The sequence below is a fragment of the Simochromis diagramma genome, unplaced genomic scaffold, assembly GCF_900408965.1.
Source record: "Simochromis diagramma unplaced genomic scaffold, fSimDia1.1 OVJJ01000205.1, whole genome shotgun sequence".
In the NCBI taxonomy this organism is placed as follows: domain Eukaryota; kingdom Metazoa; phylum Chordata; class Actinopteri; order Cichliformes; family Cichlidae; genus Simochromis; species Simochromis diagramma.
The window spans coordinates 14,831,347-14,851,840 of NW_024386782.1; the positions used below are offsets into that span (position 1 = coordinate 14,831,347).

General features: G+C 42.9%; 1 protein-coding gene across 2 annotated transcripts in view; it reads left to right on the top strand.

Annotated features, from left to right (window-relative positions):
* Positions 1-3,415: 3,415 nt before the first annotated feature.
* Positions 3,416-20,494, top strand: part of kcnn1a (potassium intermediate/small conductance calcium-activated channel, subfamily N, member 1a) — a 65,429-nt gene continuing 48,350 nt past the window's right edge. Inside the window, exon 1 of one of the 2 annotated variants that reach the window (XM_040022108.1) lies at positions 3,416-5,330. In XM_040022108.1, the coding sequence (XP_039878042.1) occupies positions 4,023-5,330 (1,308 nt within the window). In that variant the 5' untranslated portion in view covers positions 3,416-4,022. The remainder of the gene's footprint in view (positions 5,331-20,494) is intronic. The other variant, XM_040022109.1, reaches the window with a different exon arrangement.

Consider the following 20,494-nt stretch of genomic DNA (forward strand, 5'->3'; position numbering starts at 1 on the left):
ACCTGCTCTTTTAGATATCTCTCTCTCTCTCTGTCCAGTTTCTCTCACATATGCACACACTATCAGTTTCTTCCTCTCTCTCACGCACACACAAATTCTTACACATCTCTCCGCTTCACCCTGGTTGGTTTTCTCTTTCTCTGTAATTACAGGTTTCTTATCTACTTCCTGTGTTACATGCTGCAGCCACTGGCCTCTTCCATGTTTCCTCCTCTACCATTTTAGTGTCACAGTGTCTCCCTACAGCACCCGACAGAGACGAGGACACACAATATGCTGTTTTGCAGGTCTGGACCAGGAGGAAAGGAGAAAAAAAGGAAAACTGAGATATAAAGTGTGGGTTTTGGCATGTGTGGCTGGTTGGTGGATGGGTGTTTGTGTGTGTCCAGCAGTTGTAAAGTTTGGTTTAATTATTCACGTGGAAGCAGTAACATTGCTTCCCAAACTAGCAAATGAAACTCCATCTTGCTTAGGAACTCACACAGGTCACAGCGACCAATTACTTAATGAAAATGCTCAGGTTTCTAATGCAGCCTTGGCCAGAGCTCTACTCCAAATTCCTGCAGTACATAGACATAGCTATAAAACAGAGTGTACCACAGCTTTCTTCCAGTTGTTAGGCAAAGTGTGCCACCTCTGCAGTCTTCGGACCCATCAAACCTTCAAATGGCTGAGCCAGCTTTAAGGGAAGGATTATTACTTATTAAGAATGGCTAATGTATGATGTAAAAGTTGGCTGCGTCTTCATCTCCATCCTCTATCCTCTCCTGTCTCTTTGGCTCAGTCTCCGCTTCTCTCTCTTGGCTAAAATGCTGTGTTTGAGTTGTTTGTGCCTACACTTTTACATACTAGCCATCAGACCATGAAACTACAAAAGCATGCAGGAGTCTTTTTCAATACAACAGTCACATGTCCACACAGTGAAAAGGTTCACTCACCCTCTTTGCATACTGACTGTGAAGTGGACAAAGCCCACAGGCCTGATTCAATTCAACAATTCCCTGTGAAGACCAGTTTCAATGTACACATACATTCACTGGTCACTTTATTAGGTACACCTTGCTAGTGTACCTAATAAATGCATTAAGACTTGTCTATATTCTCCATGACATAGATTCAATAAGATGCTGGAAACATCCTCATTTTGCTCCACAGATTGGCATCGCACAGTTGCTGCAGATTTGTCAGCTGCACATCCAAGATTAAAATTTCCTGTTCCACCACATCCCAAATGTGCTCTGTTGGATTGAGATCTAGTGACTGTGGAGGCCATTTGAATACAGTGAACTCAATGTCATGTTCAAGAAACCAATTTAAAATTATCTGAGCTTTGTGACATGGAGATTTATCCTGCTGGAAGCAGCCATCAGAGGAGATGTGGTCAGAAGGGATTGATATATTCAGTAACAATACTCAGGTAGGTTGTGGTGTTTAAATGATGTTGACTTGGTACTAAGGAGCCCAATGTTCCAAGAAAATATCCCTCACACCATTTCGCCATCACTGCCAGCCTGAACCATTAGGACGGGACGGATCCAGGCTTTCAATTTGATTAATCCAAATTCCGACCCTGCCATCCAAACTGTACAGGACAAACTGAGGCTGGCAACAGTGTTTTCAGTCTTTTGTTATGCAATTTCAGCAAGCCCTTATGAACTGTAGCCTCAGTTCCTGATTCTAAGCATCTCATTAGATGTGGTCTTCAGGTGTTGTAGCTGATCTGCTTTGAGGTTCAATGTGTTATTCAGAGATGCTCTTCTGGATAATTTCGATTGTCTGCTCTCAACAAGTCATTTCACCCAGACAACTGCTGCTCATTGCAGTCTGTTTTTTTTATTTTTGTTTTTTTTTAGCATTGGCTGTAAACCCTAGAGATGTTTGTGTGGGGAAATCCCACACAGATCAGCACTTCAGAGTCACTTAAATCACTTTTCTCTTCCATTCTGATGCTCGCTTTAAATTTCAGCAGGTCGTCTACATGCCTAAATGTTACTGCTATGTGATTGGCTTGTTAGATATTCATGTTAACAAGCACTTGAATGGGTGTCCACAACAAATTGGCTGGTAAATTTATACAGTACTATACAGTAGAACACCCTTTAACTCTTCAGGGGAGTATTTTTAATAGACAGACTTAAAAAAATCTATGAGAACTTTTTTTTTTTTTAGCAAGTTTTCTATTATTGGATGAATAATTCTCAAAGCTGCCAAAAAAGTTGCTGCTGCCTCTACAAAGAAAATAGGGGTCACAGAGGGGCATAACAAGCAAAAGAGAAAAGAAAGAAAGGAAAACATCCCTCCACCCTTGTAGAATCCCAGATTTACAACACAAATCAGTTGAACAGACACAACTCTAAAGCAATCTGTTTACCTGGGACAATAGGAAACAAATTTAATAGACAGATTTCCACACAGCATATAGGATCAAAGTCCTGTAAAAGGCATATCTTACTCCTAGAACAGTTTCAGTCTTTGATCTATTATTTCTTATCACTATTCTGCACCAAGACTTCTAATGTCTGACCATCAAATGTCGAGAAGTTTCACAATCAGGGGTTCAAGACAAACGGTGATTCTGCTTTTAAAAGCACAACACCTGTGCAAGTGGCCTTCATTAAAGCACGTTGGCCCGATGTGTTTGTTTTCTCTGAAATCATTTATTTCTACTGATTAATCCCCAATGCATTCCCATGCTGCAATTTATTGCTACTCTATTTTTATGTGCTCCTCTGAAGGAGAAGCTTTAAACGTGCTGCAGAAGAAAATCCATGTACTTACTTAATAGACCTCAGTTCTATAATAAAGTCCAACCAAAGCAACAAAATGTAATGGTCCTACTAAATCAAAGGGGTATTTTCCAACAATTAAAAAAAAATTAAATGAAATCTCTCTTTGTATTACTATCCCTCCTTTACAGCACAGCTGGCCAACAGGGTTTTACAAGTATTGACGTGTAGAATACTTTTTTTTCTCTACATATGGCTATTTTAAATAGGCAGACTTTAAAAATATACATATATCTGAACTTATGTACTTCAAGTTGTCTATTATTGGATGAGTAATCCTCACAGCTGCATGGCACTAACAGACATTTGACGGACAGTCCTCTGGCCACTTGACACCCCGGCAAGTATAGGCTATTTTAGAAATGCGTGTCCTAACTCCCCCAGCACCAACGCCGTCTGCGCCCAGCCCCTCTCTCTGTCTCCATCTAACCGATCCCCTCACAGCTGTGACAGTGAAGCCTGTACAATGTCTTAGTGAGAGCATGCAACAGCTGCGAGCTGCGCGTCACACACGGCAGCCTGCGAGAGGTGACTGCGGGCTCTGAATGCAGCACCCATTCTTAATATTTCTGCCTGGTAATACAAAAACTATGCACATGAATTATTAAATTCCATACTGCAAGGCTTGTGCTGAATAGCATGAGGTAATCGGCTACACGCCTGTTGATTTTATGTGCTTTCCATGGACCAACAAGTGGAAATGTGATGTGCAAACAGACACAAATTGTTGCCGTCGTGTTTTTCCCTTAAACCTGCGGATACTTTGCGAACAAGGCAATCATGCAGAGTTGGTCATAAATTTTAGTGACGCTCGGGATGTATGTGGGCATGTTGGATATGGGTGACGTAGCAGTAAAAAAGTGATTTCTGATTATACAAGGCGGTTATGGCAACACTGACAAACTCGATGCATTAGGTCCGCAGTGGCTTAACATGATCGACCCGTCAGTGTGCGGGATTTAAACACCTTTCTTGCATAGTCCCGCTCCTGTAATAGGCCAATCTTTAACACTCGGGAGTGATCGATCTGCTGCAACCTGTGCGCATGGCAGGGAATGGACCGATATTGAGTCGAAGGCGGTGTTTTGGCTGTATAGTGACGTTTTAAGGCAGGTCTTGGTCAAACCTACCAATGATACAAGTCGGTCCTATTCTGCTGGGACTGATCGCAATGAACGGGTGTCGGAGCTCTGTACGGCAAAGGAGCAACCACAGCGAGACGAGGCGATCAAGGGGATGCGGCATCGGTACGCGGGAGCTGTCCATCAGCACCAAATCCCCGACGAAAACCGAGGAAACAGCAAGCAGAGCCGAGACCAAGTCGCGCCTGTTTTCAGCCTGCCGCCCCCGCCCTCTTCTCACCACCGAGATCGCACTTCTACCACCGCCGCTCATCGCCAGAGCCTCCAGGAGCTCCCCTGTCTGAGCCAGCCCTCTCGGAGACCTGTTCACAGCGGCGACCCTCTACCTCTGGCGAGCTACGACACCGCCCAGCGACCTTCACACCGAGTCAGTGAACCTAACACCGGGCAGCCGGCACACCTGCACCAGGATCCCTGGGCCCCGGCCGGCTCTCAGCTGCAGCAGCAGCAGCCTCCGCCGCCGCAGTCAGAGAAGCAGCCCGTTTTTCCGAGCTGCCACTGCAGTTTTTCAGAGCAGGAGGCGAGCTTGTCTCAAAACCAGTCCCATCCTTTCCAGCCTCTCCCACCTCATCCCTCCCCGCCTATTCCGCCGCCTATTCCGCCGCCACCAACGTCGTCCTCTTCCTCTCTGCTCTTTTCCCGGGAATCTAAGAGGGGGGATCGTCTCCGAAGGAGTGCCAGTAATTACCAACAGGCAAGCATCGTGGAACGCTGCAGGGGAGGAGGAGGAGGAGCAGGAGGGCACCGAGACCACAGGCAGTTGTTGCAGCAACAGCAGCAGCAGCAACAGCATCAGCAGCAGCAACAGCATCAGCAGCAGCACTGTCATTTAAGACTCCAGCAGAAAGACCCCTCCCCTGAAGAAATCCGTGCAAACTCACAGAAAGGGCGCTCTTTAAATGTATGCGAGTCAACCGAGGCTAGGAGAGCATTCGAGTTTCAGACTCAGGACCTGCAGCAGCAGCAGCAGCAGCAGCAGCAACAGATCCCACAATTACGAGCGCAGCAACAGCTACTGGTGGGGAGCAGCTTGCCTATCAACTACTGCGCCAGCGACTCAGGAGAGCTATGTAGGACTCATCGGGCTCCACTGCTGCAACAGCAAGAGCAGCAGCAGCGGCAGCAGCGGCAGCAAGGCGCACTGGGGCTCTGTCCCCAGCGTCCGCAGCACTGTGAACAAGACCGCAATAAGTCTGGGAAGATCACCGCGCAGAGCGACCAGCCAAACAACCGCGACTCCCGCGTAACCCCCCCGGTAACACAACAGGCATACGCGGGGAACTCGTCCGCGACTACCGGCAGCAACAGCAGCAAAGACAGCCCCAACTACGGCTCGAGCTATCACCTGTGGCCCGAGAGTCCACATAAAGGAGAGGAGAGGATACGCATAGACCTCCACAAGGTAGATTTTTCTCCCCTACTCCCTTCCCCTCCTCTCCACATTTTATCATGCGGTTTCGGAGACAGCTCCAGATGACAAAACAAACTGCTCCTAAGATTTTCAGTGAATGACCACGCCTGCGATATGATTTTTGATAGAACACATTAACCTACGCGTTTGGTGCGCGCACTCGTGTGCGAATCGTCATTCAGTAATCTATTAGGTAGCTTTAACAGAATGTGCGAAACTACCGCACATATAACCAACTCTGTGATGTTTCCTTTCTTTACCTGGAAGCTTGTTTATTTCGCGTGGTCACACACAAGCGTCCGCATGCAAGTCCAAAAACACACACACCAAACGCACACTCGCGCGCGCACACACCTGTTCCATGTTGCGGTGTTGTTTTAGGCAGTACATCAGAAATATTCAAATGGCGCTGATTAGAAACAGGGAGGTTTGTGTTTTCCACAGAACATGAGGACATTTTTATATTTTGGCTCTGAGACAGTAGAGTCGGTGCTCAGCTTAATGTTATTAGGCCCTGATACCTGGCTCTGTGAGCACACTCACTTCATACATTGCTGCATGTTCCTGCTCGCAGAGATCTCTCTCCCAACAGCCACAGTGCATTCCACACTGTATTAAGACGACTAAATATGTAGCATTTTGTTTGTTTGTTTAAAAGAAAGTCAGTTATTGCGTTTGACAACAGATGGCAAATCAAGAGGACAGAAATGTTGATTGGGTACAAAAAATAAAAAATGGGAATAACTGAGGGTAGGAGTGAGTTATAACAACTCAACAGACATCAGAAGTGAAAGTGGTAACAACAAGTGGAATGTGCATATGTCTGTCAAAATCCCAAAAAAATGGGGGGAAAAGAAGGAGGGGGTGGGAAATTTAAAGAACTATGAATGCTTCTTGATCCAGTTAGCCATTTGTTCCAAAGTCGCTGATAAAACAGTGACTTGATGTTCTTTAGGCTACTCAAAGTTGGAGGGTAAAGAGTTTTATTGTAGTTTGGACAGAAGGAAAAGATAAGGCAGACAAAGATAAATTGGAAAGTGTTAAACCGGATTGTTGATGATAATGATTGCTGATGATGTTCCCCGCAGCACACCGAGTACTCTTTTAAAAGTGACACTGAGAAATCTAGTTCTTGAATCATGACTGAGTGTACCGATGGACCTAGGAGGTTTTTGTTTGTTCTTTAAAATGATTATTAAGTTAGTTGCCACCTTTGTTATTTCCTCCCCTCCTTCAGCATTTCCTCCCACTGCTGTCAAGGTGAAGTTTTTACAGGACAGGGAAAAAAAGGAACAGGAAGGCGTTGATGAGGGCTCAGCAGCATCTAAATCTCACCAAGAGGCTCCTTTTTAAAATGCCACAGCTGTTTTCTGAGGCTGAGCTGGCACCAGTTGCAAAAGGTGTTATATCGAACCACCTTGACACGACTGTTCTGAACTTGGCTCCATTTTGGAGCGTCAGCAAAATGTCCAAAAATGACCAAGTGGCTTCAGGAAAAGTACACTTTTTTCCTTGAAGTTAACAACTTCACAGGCTCCTGCTAGGAAGGAAAAATAGGGAAACTCAAGAGTAGCGTCTCTACCTCTTCTAGTTGCATAATATTACAGTTGTGTCCATACTACAGAGTCTGCTTTGATCTCCAGATCCCTAAAAAATAATGTTATAAGTTATTACCAGAAGTATGACGGTCGGCTCTGGTGCTGCTGCTGGCTTCACTGCATCATAGATGAAGGTACAGGTGATATGTTGTTCACCAGGTATCAGTTGTCTTTGGTTAGTTAGTTAAACATTAATGTGAATCACAAACAAGTGAGCAAGAATGGAAAACACAATGTTTGGGAAGAACATAAGTATGCTGCGAAACTATTATCTCTATATAATAGCAAATGAGCCAATATTGCACTAATTATAGTGTAAAAACTCATTATAAAGATTAAATGAACAATAGTCCAAGTGCATGCTCATTACTGTGTAAAGAATCTGGGATTTTTAATAAGCTCTAAGAATGTTATGTCTTTAAAATCATTTGCCAACGTGATATTGAGTGATTTCAAGAGCCACAGAGGCATTGAAAGCTGTGAAATGGTCTGAGGTGTCCGCACATAGTGGGACACCAGTCAGGGCTACAAAAAAGCCTCCGAACGAGAAGCAAGATGAATACGATGAACTTTGTGCACTCTCAAAAATAATCAAAATGCCGTTATGTATTGTAATTATCCCCATTTGTATGCAGCTTTCCAGCATGTAATTGGTACTGTGAACAAGACATTTATTATCACACAACTATTACACAATCCCGTTTCAATCATGAAAATGGAAATGAGGACGAAAGAAAGAAAGAAAAAGAAAAACAATCGTGGAACTGCTGCTATGAAACTCTGTTAAGTAACAGCCCTTTTCCACTCGCTCAGGCTGACCATGCCAAGTATTTTGGTACGGCGAGAAATGCTTATCTATCCGCAGACGTTTGTGGGATCGTGGTTACATCTTATTGACTCACCCTTAATGAGACAGCCCATACCCCCTCACCCATCTGAAATCCCTTAAACAAAACACTTGTGACAGAACAAGCCCGATAAAGTGTATACGATTACAGTATCAGCACACCCTGAAACTCAATAGCTAGCCCACTGAACTGATGGCAGGTAGTACGATATTGTGTCCTGCCTCAGTAACATTGTGCTTTGAAAGCTGCGTTGCTGCTTCTATTGTGCCGGGCTGTGTAAGTACTCTAATGCCTGCCACTTACTGCTATGGTGATATTCCCTGCAGGGACATTGTAGCACATAAACACCAGTGGATTTGCTTTCCTTTAATAAGTTGTTTTTTTGAGTATATACCAACACTGTGTGTAGCAGACACCTGTGATTAATCGGGATACAGTTTGTGTGATTCAATGCCAGAAATTAAAGGTTTGTCTGAAATTTAAAATGTGGTAAAATAAATACAAGGCTTTGTATGCAGAGTCATGGAAATCGAGGTGGGTTTCCTTTTTTTGCACTCTTTTTTTGTTATATTAACGTGGCTTCTGTCTCTTGTTGGAACACCAAAGATGACATGTGGGAGCACAAGCCGGGGGAATCCATCCTGGCACTTTCATAGAGCATTTTAGGGCAACATCTCAGATTTTTAGATTTTCTACAACATTTTCTACAAGATTTTCCTTATCATCACTTTTTCAATGCCATAAATGACAAATTATGGCATTAAGCTAATTTATGTAGTTTAAAAAATAATATTAATGATAAAAACACAAGATAAAATCAAACAATTGCCTCAGGAGACATCTTCAGAATTTTGTTTTGTTAAAACAACAGGTCAGATCACCCAAATGATTCACTTTCAGCGATACTGATTAGAGAAAAGTAGCAAATCCATATATATAATATTCTGAAATGACACACCTTTATAGACACACTTAAATATCTCCACCGAGTAGGTTGTCTGATTGTTTTAGTTTGAATATTAGTTTCTTCGAGTGTTTAAAAATTTTACAGGAATTGGAACTTAAAAGAGATGAAAGTAATGAGAACTTTTAAATTAGTGAAAGATTTCAGTCTTATTATTTTTCTGATCTGATAAAATCGGACGTTCCGATATATCGGCAGATTTTTTTTTTCTTTCGCAAACACAAAACATAAACATGTTTTCTTAACACTTGTTATGTGTAGTTATTTATTTACTCATTTACTCTGGTTGCTGTGCTTGTGTCACTCCAAACACGTGTTGCTAACAGGAAGTTGCTGAGTGTGCTTTGGTGGACAAACCACGTGATGTCAACGCTCATACGATGTTAAAGGGTGTTTCTTCTTTACTTTTAAAATTTCCATGTATTGTTTGTTATAAAGGCCGGTACTGATGAATTAGCAAATAGCTAAACTCACCCAACGATATTGGCCTGCCAGTGTCAGCTTATATTTTCTGAGGAGCTATGTGTTACAGCTGATCAGCAGTCAAAATCCAAGCACACGAGAAAGGTCTTCACAAATAAAACAATATAGCTTAAAATGTTTTTAAGAAAGATATAAGTTATAATTCTGCTTGAAAAATGGCACCGATGATCAATTATTAAGTAGTTTCTTGTTCATTTTCTGTCACCAAACTAACCTGTCAATGTGCTAATCATTTCACTTCTTCTCAGTTTACCCAATGTGGCATTAGAAGCTGCGCAGCAAATCAGTCAGTTTTACACTGGATAAAACTGCCCTTAAGGGAAAACCAATATAAAAAGTCGATCTAGAAAGAAGAGAAGAAAAAAAGAAAAAGAAGAAAAAAATATATTGATAACCTGGTGTCACCTTTCTCTCTTTGACCTGTCGCATCACACATTTGTTGGATGCAACAGGCCTGCTTTACTGTACTGTAGCGGTATGTATGCGTGTGTGTGTGTGCCGGGCGATTGCCAGCCCACCTTTCAGGAGAACATAAGGTTGTATGTGTCACTGCAGAATGGATGGCTTGAAAGAGGAGGAAAGCTATTACAGTAAAACCTTTTGTGCAGCTCCTGCCAAATGGCGGTCCAACATGGTTATAATCACTCTATATGATCTAGGTCAACACAGTATATATCAAAGTGCCACTTGCAACCAACTTTGTGTCTCGTTGACGCTGTCTGGAGGATTTAGCGTGGTTGTGTTTGCAAGAGGTCTGAACAGTAGCAGGGGAATGATTATTTCCTTAAAAGAGGGCGAGGAAACATTTGATTCTCCAGATGTTGCTCTTCTCCATTTAAAGCTTCTTGTTTAGCATGTAATATTTTCTCCTTTCCGGGCATTCAATTTTTCTTGTAACCGAGATCGTTTATTTCTAATTGAATCCTACCCGGACGCTTGTGCACTTGAGCTGTCTAAATTAAGGAAATGTTGAGGTAATTCAGCTTCTGGCTCTCTTTAAAAAACTAGTTTATCTTATCATTGTGTGTGTGTGTGTGTTTGGGTTGGCTCCGTAATAACGCTGAGGTAACGCTGTCTGCTGGAACTCGAAACAATTGATGTAGACAGATCTGCTTACAGCATTATGATTTACTGGCAGGCTTATGCCAGGAGAAACATTATGTTCATTTAAACTTTCTCTATCGGTCATCTCCCTGTTGTTGTTGTTGTAGGGCCTCTGTTTGTTTTGCTCTCATTAGATGCCCATGTTTCCACTGGCCTATGCATTGGAGGGCTAGCCAACACCTTCAAAGTAAACACACCCGACAGAACAATTAAATGTCAGAGACAGGGCAGCTCACATTCTAGCTCACATTAGAAGGAGTGGCACCGCTGTATATCTCTGATAAAGCTGAATGAAGTGAGGTAGGTGTTGAGCAGTGGGGGCCTCTTAGTTTTTGGCTGCAGCTGGCAAAATACACAGGCAGTAAGTATGAACATGAAGCTCATTTAATAATTGATTGCTGTTTTCCCTAGTTTTGTGTGCGTGTGCGTGTGTTACGGTCTGTTTAAGTGCTACACTGCACTGCAGCTCTGAAATAGATTTGTGTTACCATGTGTGTTGCTATGGAGAGATCAGCCTTGTATTGTGTAGCAGATTCTCTCTGGGTTACTGAGTTTGGTCAAGGAATCATGTGCAGAGCAAGACTATCCATTAGATTTACAAGTCATTTCAAGCTTGTCTTTGCCACATGCAAGACACACTTAACAGCACTGTTTGCACTTGACACACACACACACACACACACACACACACACACACACACACACACACACACACACACACACACACACACACACACACACACACACACACACTCCAGCATAGCCCACACAAACTCTGCCATTGCTGTAAGATGTGTTCAAATAGTTCTCCACTTGTTCTAGTTCATTTGCATTTCATTTGAATGATCCTGCACAAGGAGAGTTGTTGAATTACTTGCGGTCTAGTTGAATACAAAGAGTGGAAAGAAAGCGTGCTTGGGGGGGTTTCCTCGGTCACGTCGTGGCTTCCCACGAGTAGAGCCAAGGCCTGTTTTCACTCTGTTAGCCGTCAGTGGAGTTTGCAGCTTGAGTGCTGGACCTTTCATGGTGTTTTCCTTTTCTAATATGTGTTGCTGCTTACAAATTAATTTTAAAAAACGTTGTTGGGTGCCGACGGAGGCCAATCCATGACTGGTAGTGTTGCATGTGTGTTTTTTCTGTTTAGATATGCTTTTACTGCACTGACAGTATTTTTTTAGAACAACCATGCTGAAAAATGAAGCAGTTGCCAGTAAGACACCTTCTAGATTGTTTTTCATGGTGGACTGAAAAGACAGTACTTTTCGAAGTTCAAAACACCGCTGGCTGAAATTCAGCCCCAAACCATGACAGAGCCTCCACCGTGTTTCACAGATGGCTGTAGACACTTACTGTTCTCTCCTGATCTCCTCCTCAGATATCGACAATGATTTGAAAACAGACAATATTTAAAGGAAACCTGGAAAGACCTTCAGAAAGACTGAATAACTAATGTTCAAGACCACTGTGACAGAAAATCTTTCTCCATGGAAGAAAATCTAAAGACATGAGAGGTGGCTCAAGACTTTTGCACAGTGCAGCATGTGAATGTTGCTTTTATTTCTCAGATTTAGTTTTAAGATTTCAACTTCAGTCTGGCTGATGTAAATCTGACCATTATTGCTTTATCATGGATGTAACCTTAGTTACATATATTGCTCAAGCCCAGTTCTACATTCAGAGTGTCATAGATTTATAACATGAGATTGATTAGATGTATTTTATAAAGTGTAGGCTAAAGTGTAGCTATCTAGAATTGTAGGTACAGTGTCTGCATTTAACTATTCAGTATTGTAATCAGATTCTAACTATTTGTACAAAGAGTAAACTGTTGCATCCAACACTGTTTACAATTAGGACTGTGCCATACTATGCTGTCCTGGTATAAAGTTTTATGTGATTAAAAAAAAGTGCCATACCTTGATATGAAGGACGTAGCAACATCGTGCATCAACTTCCCTATTGTGTACAGCGATGACACAAGCCCAGACATGTCTGAGAGAAAGAGCCATGTGTCGGTCTCCGATCACCTAAGTAATTTAATACCTAAAAGGGGGGCTACCTTAGCAACCTCCAGCAAAGGACAGCAAAATATACAAGAATTTCTTTTCTGATAAAGGTAGAAACAACTACTTGAGGCAAAAACACACTTTTGAGTACAACCAGTTTACAGAAAAGAGGCAAAACTAGCAGCTGGTGATGTGTAACCCAAAGTTAAAATGTGACTCAACTGAGCATCACTTGAGCACTCACTACATTCCCTCCATATGACAGGATGAGCAAACAGTGGATGGAAATTACAGATATGGTATTATTGTGCAGCTCGAGGAGAGTTACGAGGTTAAATTATATAGTTGTCGTTAAACAGTTTTCCTTAGTTTTGTGTGTGTGTGTCTGTGTGTGTCTGTGTGTGCTACGCTGTGTTCCAATTCTATGCTGCTCGTCTGCTCTGAAATGTTACCGTGTGTGTTGATAGAGAGAGATCAGCCTTGTATTGTGTAGCAGATTCTCTTTGGGTTACTGAGTTTGGTCAAGAAATCATGTGCAGAGCAAGACTGTCTATTAGATTTACAAGTCATTTCACTCTTGTCTTTACCAAAAGCAAGACACACTTAACAGCACTGTTTGCACATCACACACACACACACACACACACACACACACACACACACACACACACACACACACACACACACACACACACACACACACACACAAACACTGGCATTGCTGTAAGAGGTGTTCAAATAGTTCTCCACTTGTTCTAGTTCATTTGCATTTCATTTGAATGATCCTGCACAATAAGAGTTGTATTGAATTACTTGCGGTCTAGTTGAATACAAAGAGTGGAAAGAAAGCGTGCTTGGGGGGGTTTCCTCGGTCACGTCGCTCCTTCCCACGAGTAGAGCCAAGGTATGTTTTCACTCTGTTAGCCGTCAGTGGAGTTTGCAGCTTGACTGTTGGACCTTTTGTAACTGGCAGTTGTCTGCCTGTTTATTGCACTAAGGAGTGCTGTCTGGTGCTGCATGCCCTCCCCCTTGTGCAGAAAGATGCCAGCCAGGATTGGGTGGCTCTTTAAGTGTCTCAGTCGCATACAGCTGTGCATAACGTTTAGGCTGTCAGATGTGGCAACGCGGCAGAGCTGTGGCTTGGTTCTGTAGAGACCAAGCAGATTCTGTTTATTTGCTACCGGTAAGGGATTCTGCAACTTTACATAGTTGATTATCATGCTCGTGGTTATAGCTGTGTGTGTGGAAATGTGCTGCAAGGCTGGTGGTGAGGATGCTGTGCGCGGGTGATCTGCTTGTTGGTGAGCACTTTCCGTGAGACACATCAGGTAATCATATATGAAATAATTGATGACGAGGAAAAGAAAACAGCAGCTTAATAACGAGTCGTATTTTTTTTGGCGGATAAAGAGGAGTCTGGCTGGGGAGGTTTGGACAAACCAGCAAGCAGCCTGTAGGGCCACCCTTTTTAATTAATTTTCTTTTTCTTGTGATTGATTATAGTGATTGTATTTAAGATTTATTAATATTAACAGAAATATTTTGAAAATTGTTAAATAAATTATAAATAATTTTTGGGGAAAGCTTTGTTTGTCTCAGCTCATTTTCTTTGACCAAGCGTGTTCCTTAGAATTTAGATAATTAAATGTGAGGGCGGGGCCAGATTCTGGCGGTATCGACAGGTTCACACTGGTCAGTTGATTTGAGACAAAGTGTTAGTTGTTTATTTTTTCATGTTTGAACAAAAACAGCAGTGTGCATTTCAAGGGACCTTTCGACGTTGGCTGTGGAATCCCTGCAGGCCAATTTGTGGTCATACTGAACTAATCTCTTCTGTCTCCCATAATGTGGAATGAGGTTCAAGAGCTGTGGGACTTGGTTCAGCAGCTACAGGTGGAAAAAGAACATTTGCTACAGGAAAAGGCAACTAATCCCCTGCCGGCAGCATTTGGCTCAAGCACTGGCTCTCCGGCTGGTGATTCTCACCCTGCTCTTACTGTACCTATTGAACGTTTACTGTACATTTCTAGAGAAAGATAATGTCCAGTTTTTAGGGCCTCTTCTGGGATTGCAGTGAAGAAGATTAAAGCTACATTGAGAACCAGAAACTTAAAACCTGTTGATCAAGCTTATTTTATATGTGAACATTTGGAAGGGGAAGCTAACAATGAGATCAGGGTTAGTAATATGTGTACGGACCAAGAGCAGAGAGGGAATATCCAGATAAGATTTTCACTTTTCTTGAAGAGTTGTATGGTTGTCCTAAATCCTATTTGCAATAAAGCTTTTTCTCGAGGAAGCAGCGAGAGGAAGAGTCATTACAGGAATTTTCACATGCTCTGTGCTGTCTTATGAAAAAAGGTTGAATGGTGTGTCCCTAGGGGAGCATGTTTTGGTATTTTCAGAGACCAGTTCATTGAGCATGTGTATGACCCAAATTTTAGGGAATGTTACACACGTGGATTCGCAGGAACAGGCACTTAGGGACCCTGCACCTGCTGCTGTATGTACTATAGCTCAGGATGTGGGAAACTATTTCCCCCTGATCTGAAGAACAGAGCGTCAGGAGGGTCTAATAAAGGCTTACCTGCATCAGATCCCATTTCTCACATTCCTGCCCCTAGTTTAGTGGCATTGTGCCCTTTCGTGACAGTTAAAGTGGATGGGGTGCCGCTAAAGTGCCTGTTAGACAATTACCAAGAGCTTCTTTAGGGAACATTTCCAGGACGCCCCAAGGTCTCACCAGTCGTTGCAATTGCAGGCTTCCAACGGGTTAGAGATTATGTAGAGCTAGATGTAGAAGTGCTGGAAAAAATGTGCCTCATAAAGGTGAGTGTAAAGTACCTCCCTGGTCAAAAGCCCTCTTCTGATGTTAGAGCAAGACAAAGTTGGGGTAATGTTGTTTTCAGATGGTGACCTGGATCACACAAGCTTAGTTACCCATGACCTCCTCTTGCTTGATGATGTCCCAATGAGACAGCGGTATAGGCGTATGCCTCCCTCCAACTATGATGATGTGAGAGCCCGCATTTGCCAATTGCTAGAGAGTACTATTATAAGAGAGTGGCAGCCTGTATGCCTCTCCCATCATCCTAGTTCGTAAAAGAAGGACAGTAGCCTACAACTCTGTGTGGACTGCAGACTACGAAATAGTGAAACCAGGAAGGCTCAAAGTAAAACTTGAGAAGTGCCAGTTTTTCCATTGCCAAGTACAGTATCTGGGTTATGTGGTGTCAGCTGCTGCAGTAGCGACTGATCCCAAGAAGGTGGCTGCAGTAGTGGAGTGGCCAACGCCAAGGACAGTATCAGAATTAAGATAATTTCTTGGGTTTTCAAGCTGGTAGTGCGGTTTGTCAAGGTGGCTGCCCCACTCCACCAGCTGGTGGCTGACCTCACTAGGAAGAAAAATTGTTGCGGGAGTGTGGCCCTGTATGATGCCTGGACAGCTCAGAGAGAAGTTTTCAGGACCTCAAACCCCTGATGTCCTCACTTGTCTTGGCGTATGCTGATTCTAGCCTTCCCTTTATTCTGAAGATGGACGCCAACCACAAAGGACTTGAAGCAGTCCTGTCCCAGGAACAAGAGGGTAAAGTGAGACCCATCAACTATGCCAGCTGAAGTCTTCATCCAGCTGAAAAGAACTACAGCTCAATGAAACTGGAGTCCCGGGCAATGAAATTCACCAAAAGAATATCTCCTGGGCCACAGGTATCTGGTGTGGACGGCTCAAACAACCCCCTCAGTCATCTAAAACACAGCCAAGCTTGCAGCTACAGAGCACCGCTGGGTGTCAGAGTTTGCAGTGTATGATTATAAAGTGTGGACAAAGCAACCAGATGCTTATGCACTGTCCAGACAACACCTCTCTCCAACAGCGGTAGGGGTGGAACCTATCTGTTCAGGAACCACTGTGCCACACGTGGTTCAAAAGGCTGATAAAACAAACAAGGCAGTCCAGGTCACTATTTCTGCTGTACCAGAATATTCAACAGATGATTTGTTGGCCTTGCAGAAGGCCAATCCTGTTATAAGTGCTGTTCTATCTTTTTGTCTGCAAGAGCGATTTCCTAGCTGTTCTGATAGGCAGAACCTTCCCCCTGATGCATTAGGATTACTGCATCAGTGGGATGGTCAGCTGGTGAAAGAGGGAGTGCTGCATCAGAGGTACTAGCGGCCTGATGGGGGTGAGTGTGTGCTCCAATTGGTCTTACCTGACTGTTTACAAGGGGAAGTTTTTCAACAGTTGCATACCTACCATGGGCACCAGGGAGCTGAAAGGACAACAGAGTTAATCCTGCAGCGGTGTTACTGGCCTGCTCTGGGGATGATGATTAAAGACTTGTGTCAGAGATGCAGCAGGTGTAGTGTGGCTAAAAATACCCAGCCGCAGGTTTGGGCACCTAAGGGGCACCTGCTACTGTCAAGGCCGAATGAAATTCTAGCACTGGACTTTTCTCTGCTGGAACCTGCACAAGTTGGCAGGGAGTATGCACTTGAAATGACTCTCGTTTTCTCTAAGTTCATCCAGGTCATTCCCACTCGGGACCAGCAGGCTTCGACACAGAGGTCTTGGTCAAGGAATGGTTCTATAAGTTTGGAGTCCCACTTCGGTCACACTCTAACCAGGGTTGAAGTTTTGAGAAATAGTTTTCCTCTCCTCCCCAACTAACCCAGGAGCTGTGGGAGCTAGTCCAGATAGTGAAGCTGAGAACTGTGGTTGAGTAACGGTTCGCTTGGTAGGGGAACTTGCAGCAACCTCACCTGTACCTGTCAGGGCTACAGGTAATGCTGAGGCAAGCTCAAGTCACACACCACCTCCAGGAGGAATCAGGAAGTCCACCTGAAAGACAGCTGGAAAACCAATTTACATCATCTACCATCAGCAGCGAGTGGTGGGGTACTTTCTTAAATAGCTGGCTCTAGTAAGTTGGTATACTGTTTTAATAAATTGTCAGGACGCCAATTTTCAACACCCAGGCAGAATGTAACTGGCAGTTGCCTGCATGGTTATTGCACTAAGGGGCCACACTTTCATGGTGTTTTTCTTTTTTAATACGTGTTGCAGCTTACAAATTAATTTTTTAAAACTTTGTTGCGTGCCAACTCCCCACCATGGCTCTTTGCTTAATAAATGACCACAGTTAATTTATATGGTAATTCCTGTGAGATGTTAGCCAAGTGATGCCAGGCATATAATGTATCACTGCAATGCATATGCTTTATGGCTAATTAGGTTATTGATCTGAGGCTGGTCCTGCGTTAGGGCATGATCACAACACAAAAGAGTATGAAAGTATGAGTAATGTGGCTTTAAGCAGTCATTTGTCATTCCTTACAATGTCCTAAAGATGCAGATGTACAGTGATGCTCCACAGTGTGTGCGTGCACGGCTGCAGGTGTGTTCGCGCATGCGTCCTTCTACGTATCTTTGAATATTGTCGAGATGTAAGCTCACTGAGTCATTTCAATATTGCCTGCTGGCTGTTTTCAAATGTTTGTTAAACACAGTGTTTGGAAGGAGTGCAGAGTGCAATAATGGGATGTGAAAGATGTGTGATTTCATCATACTTTTGCTCACACAATCCACTAACGCTTTGCTCGCAACCTGCCCTTGAAAATTCAAGTTTGGAAAGCTCGCCATTGTGAGAATCTGTACGATGTTTGCTTTGTGTGTTGGTGTGTGCGCTCTATTGGTGCATGTGAATGCTGCTCCACTGCTCTCACTAAATGTGCTTTTTCCCCCCCGTTCTTCTCTTCAGGTCTTTATGCCTCCAGGTCAAAGTCTGACTGCTGATCCCTTGAGCTACCGTAGTGCTTAATTTACAGAACATGATACACAAACTATTTCCCTGCACTACTCATTCACAGCCTCCTCTGGCCACTGATAAATATGCAGTGAACGCAAAAAACCTGATCCGCATCTAGTCAGATGCACCCTGCAGTTAGCGGTTTGTAGACAATGTGAATACTATTTGTTACCCTTATACAAACAAGGGTGTTTCTTTGGAAATAATAAAAAAAGAGTAATGCAAGCACCTAATCAGGAAGACTGTGTATTTGTGTGTATTCTACTGTGTGTGTACGTGTGTAATACATTCAAATTACTCAGGTGTGTGTGTGCACCTGTGTTTTACTATTTCCAGCTATAGTGGCTCTTCTCTAACATATGAGCTTTGCAAATTGAAAGAGAATATGAGTTGAGTGAAGCTGCTTTCCGTTGTTACCTCAAATCACCTAGCTGGAGAATATGAAATAGCTGTCATGGATAACACAAGCTGCAGAGAAACAGCTACTCCACTGGGCATTTCTCCGGTGTGTGTGTGTGTGTGTGTGCTCGGCTGCATGTTCTGTGTTTGCACTTGGTTTAAGTATTAAGCGGAAGAGAGTGAGCGAGTGAGTGGGAGGATTGCTTTAGTTTATCATTATCATGTGCATACCACAGTCAGCGCTTTAACTGGAAAAGGTGACATTAATTCTTTTCCAGCTTCTCATGTAGAAGAGCATATTATCCTCCACTGTATCACTGCACTGTATTCTGTGCCAGGAATGCTTCCTTGTTTGAGTCATAGCTTGCTTAATTATGCATCTGCAGTAGTCTTTAGAATGAGGATGTATTAATGGGTTTTGGATTTGGGTTACATTTCTTTTGCGGTTGAATAAATAAAAGCATTAGCAAATACAGTACTGTGCAAAAGTCTTAAGGTGCCCCTCATTTCTTCATTTTTTGATAGGAAAATGGGAAACAGGTGCAGCAATTTATTAAAATGTACAAACAGTAGTCTTCAGGAATAGTTCTCCAGGCTTCTTTTGTTCTGTTCTCTGTCCAGATTATCTCACATTGCTTCAACAATGCTGAGGTCTGGGCTCTCGGGAGAGCAATCCATGACTGATAGTGTTGCATGTGTGCTTTTCTTTTTAGATATGCTTTTACTGCACTGACAGTATTTTTAAAATCAATCTCATTCTGAAAAATGAAGCCGTTGCCCCACTTCCTAGATTGTATTTCATTGTGGACTGAAAAGACAGTACTTTTCTGAGTTCATAATTCCATCAGTTTTGACAAGCTCTTCAAAACCTGCCTGAAATTCAGCCCCAAACCATGACAGAGCCTCCACCGTGTTTCACAGATGGCTGTAGACACTTACTGTTCTCTCCTGATCTCCTCCATAGATATTGACAATGATTTAAAAGCAGACAATGTTTAAAGGAAATATGTGAAAGACCTTCAGAAAGACTGAATAACTAATGCTCAAGACCACTTTGACAATGACTGAAAATCTTTCTCCATGGAAGAAAATCTAAAGACATGAGAGGTGGCTCAAGACTTTTGCACAGTGCAACATGTGAATGTTGCTTTTATTTCTCAGATTTAGTTTTGAGATTTCAACTTCAGTCTGGCTGATGTAAATCTGACCATTATTGCTTTATCATGGATGTAACCTTAGTTACATATATTGCTCAAGCCCAGTTCTACATTTAGAATGTCATAGATTTATAACGTGAGATGGATCACATGTATTGTATGAAGTGTAGGCTAGCTGTATAGTTTCAATCCACAAGTATGACTTGAAATCAGGTCATACTTGTGGTTTGTAGTGTTTTCCTCCCTGATTTCCCGTCGTCTATGATAGTGGTCCTATACAGCTGCTCCAGCCTAAAATAATCAGCTTCCTTCTAACTTTAACTCTTAGTGGTCCAGTGGTCTTTGTCTCCACTTTTTCCTCTTTAACCCTTTCATGAACAAAGCTGCTACACAGCTGTCTCCCGTCTCTTTCTTTGAGAGTTCGTTTTCAATCATTTGTTTCTGCTCCCCAGCCACCTCTTATTCTCTGTCACACAGGAAAAAAAGCCTTTTAAATAGAATCAATTTACACTAAGGAGCCCAGGGGGTATTAGAAACTGCAGCACTTAATTTCATAACTTCAAAAAAAGAAAAAAAAAACCCACAGAGGGAAGCTGCTGTAGCTTAAGGCCGTTAGCACCATTCCCAGAACTTTTATCTTGCTGTAGTATAGTAGGGTGTGGGGTCTGGTTATGGTTCATCTACCTGAAAACAAGATTATGCAGAGAAGAAAGTACAGTAGTGTGTTAAATTTCCTCTGGATGTGTCTCTGGGTGAATTCACATGCAATGCTTTCCCAACTGGCCTCTG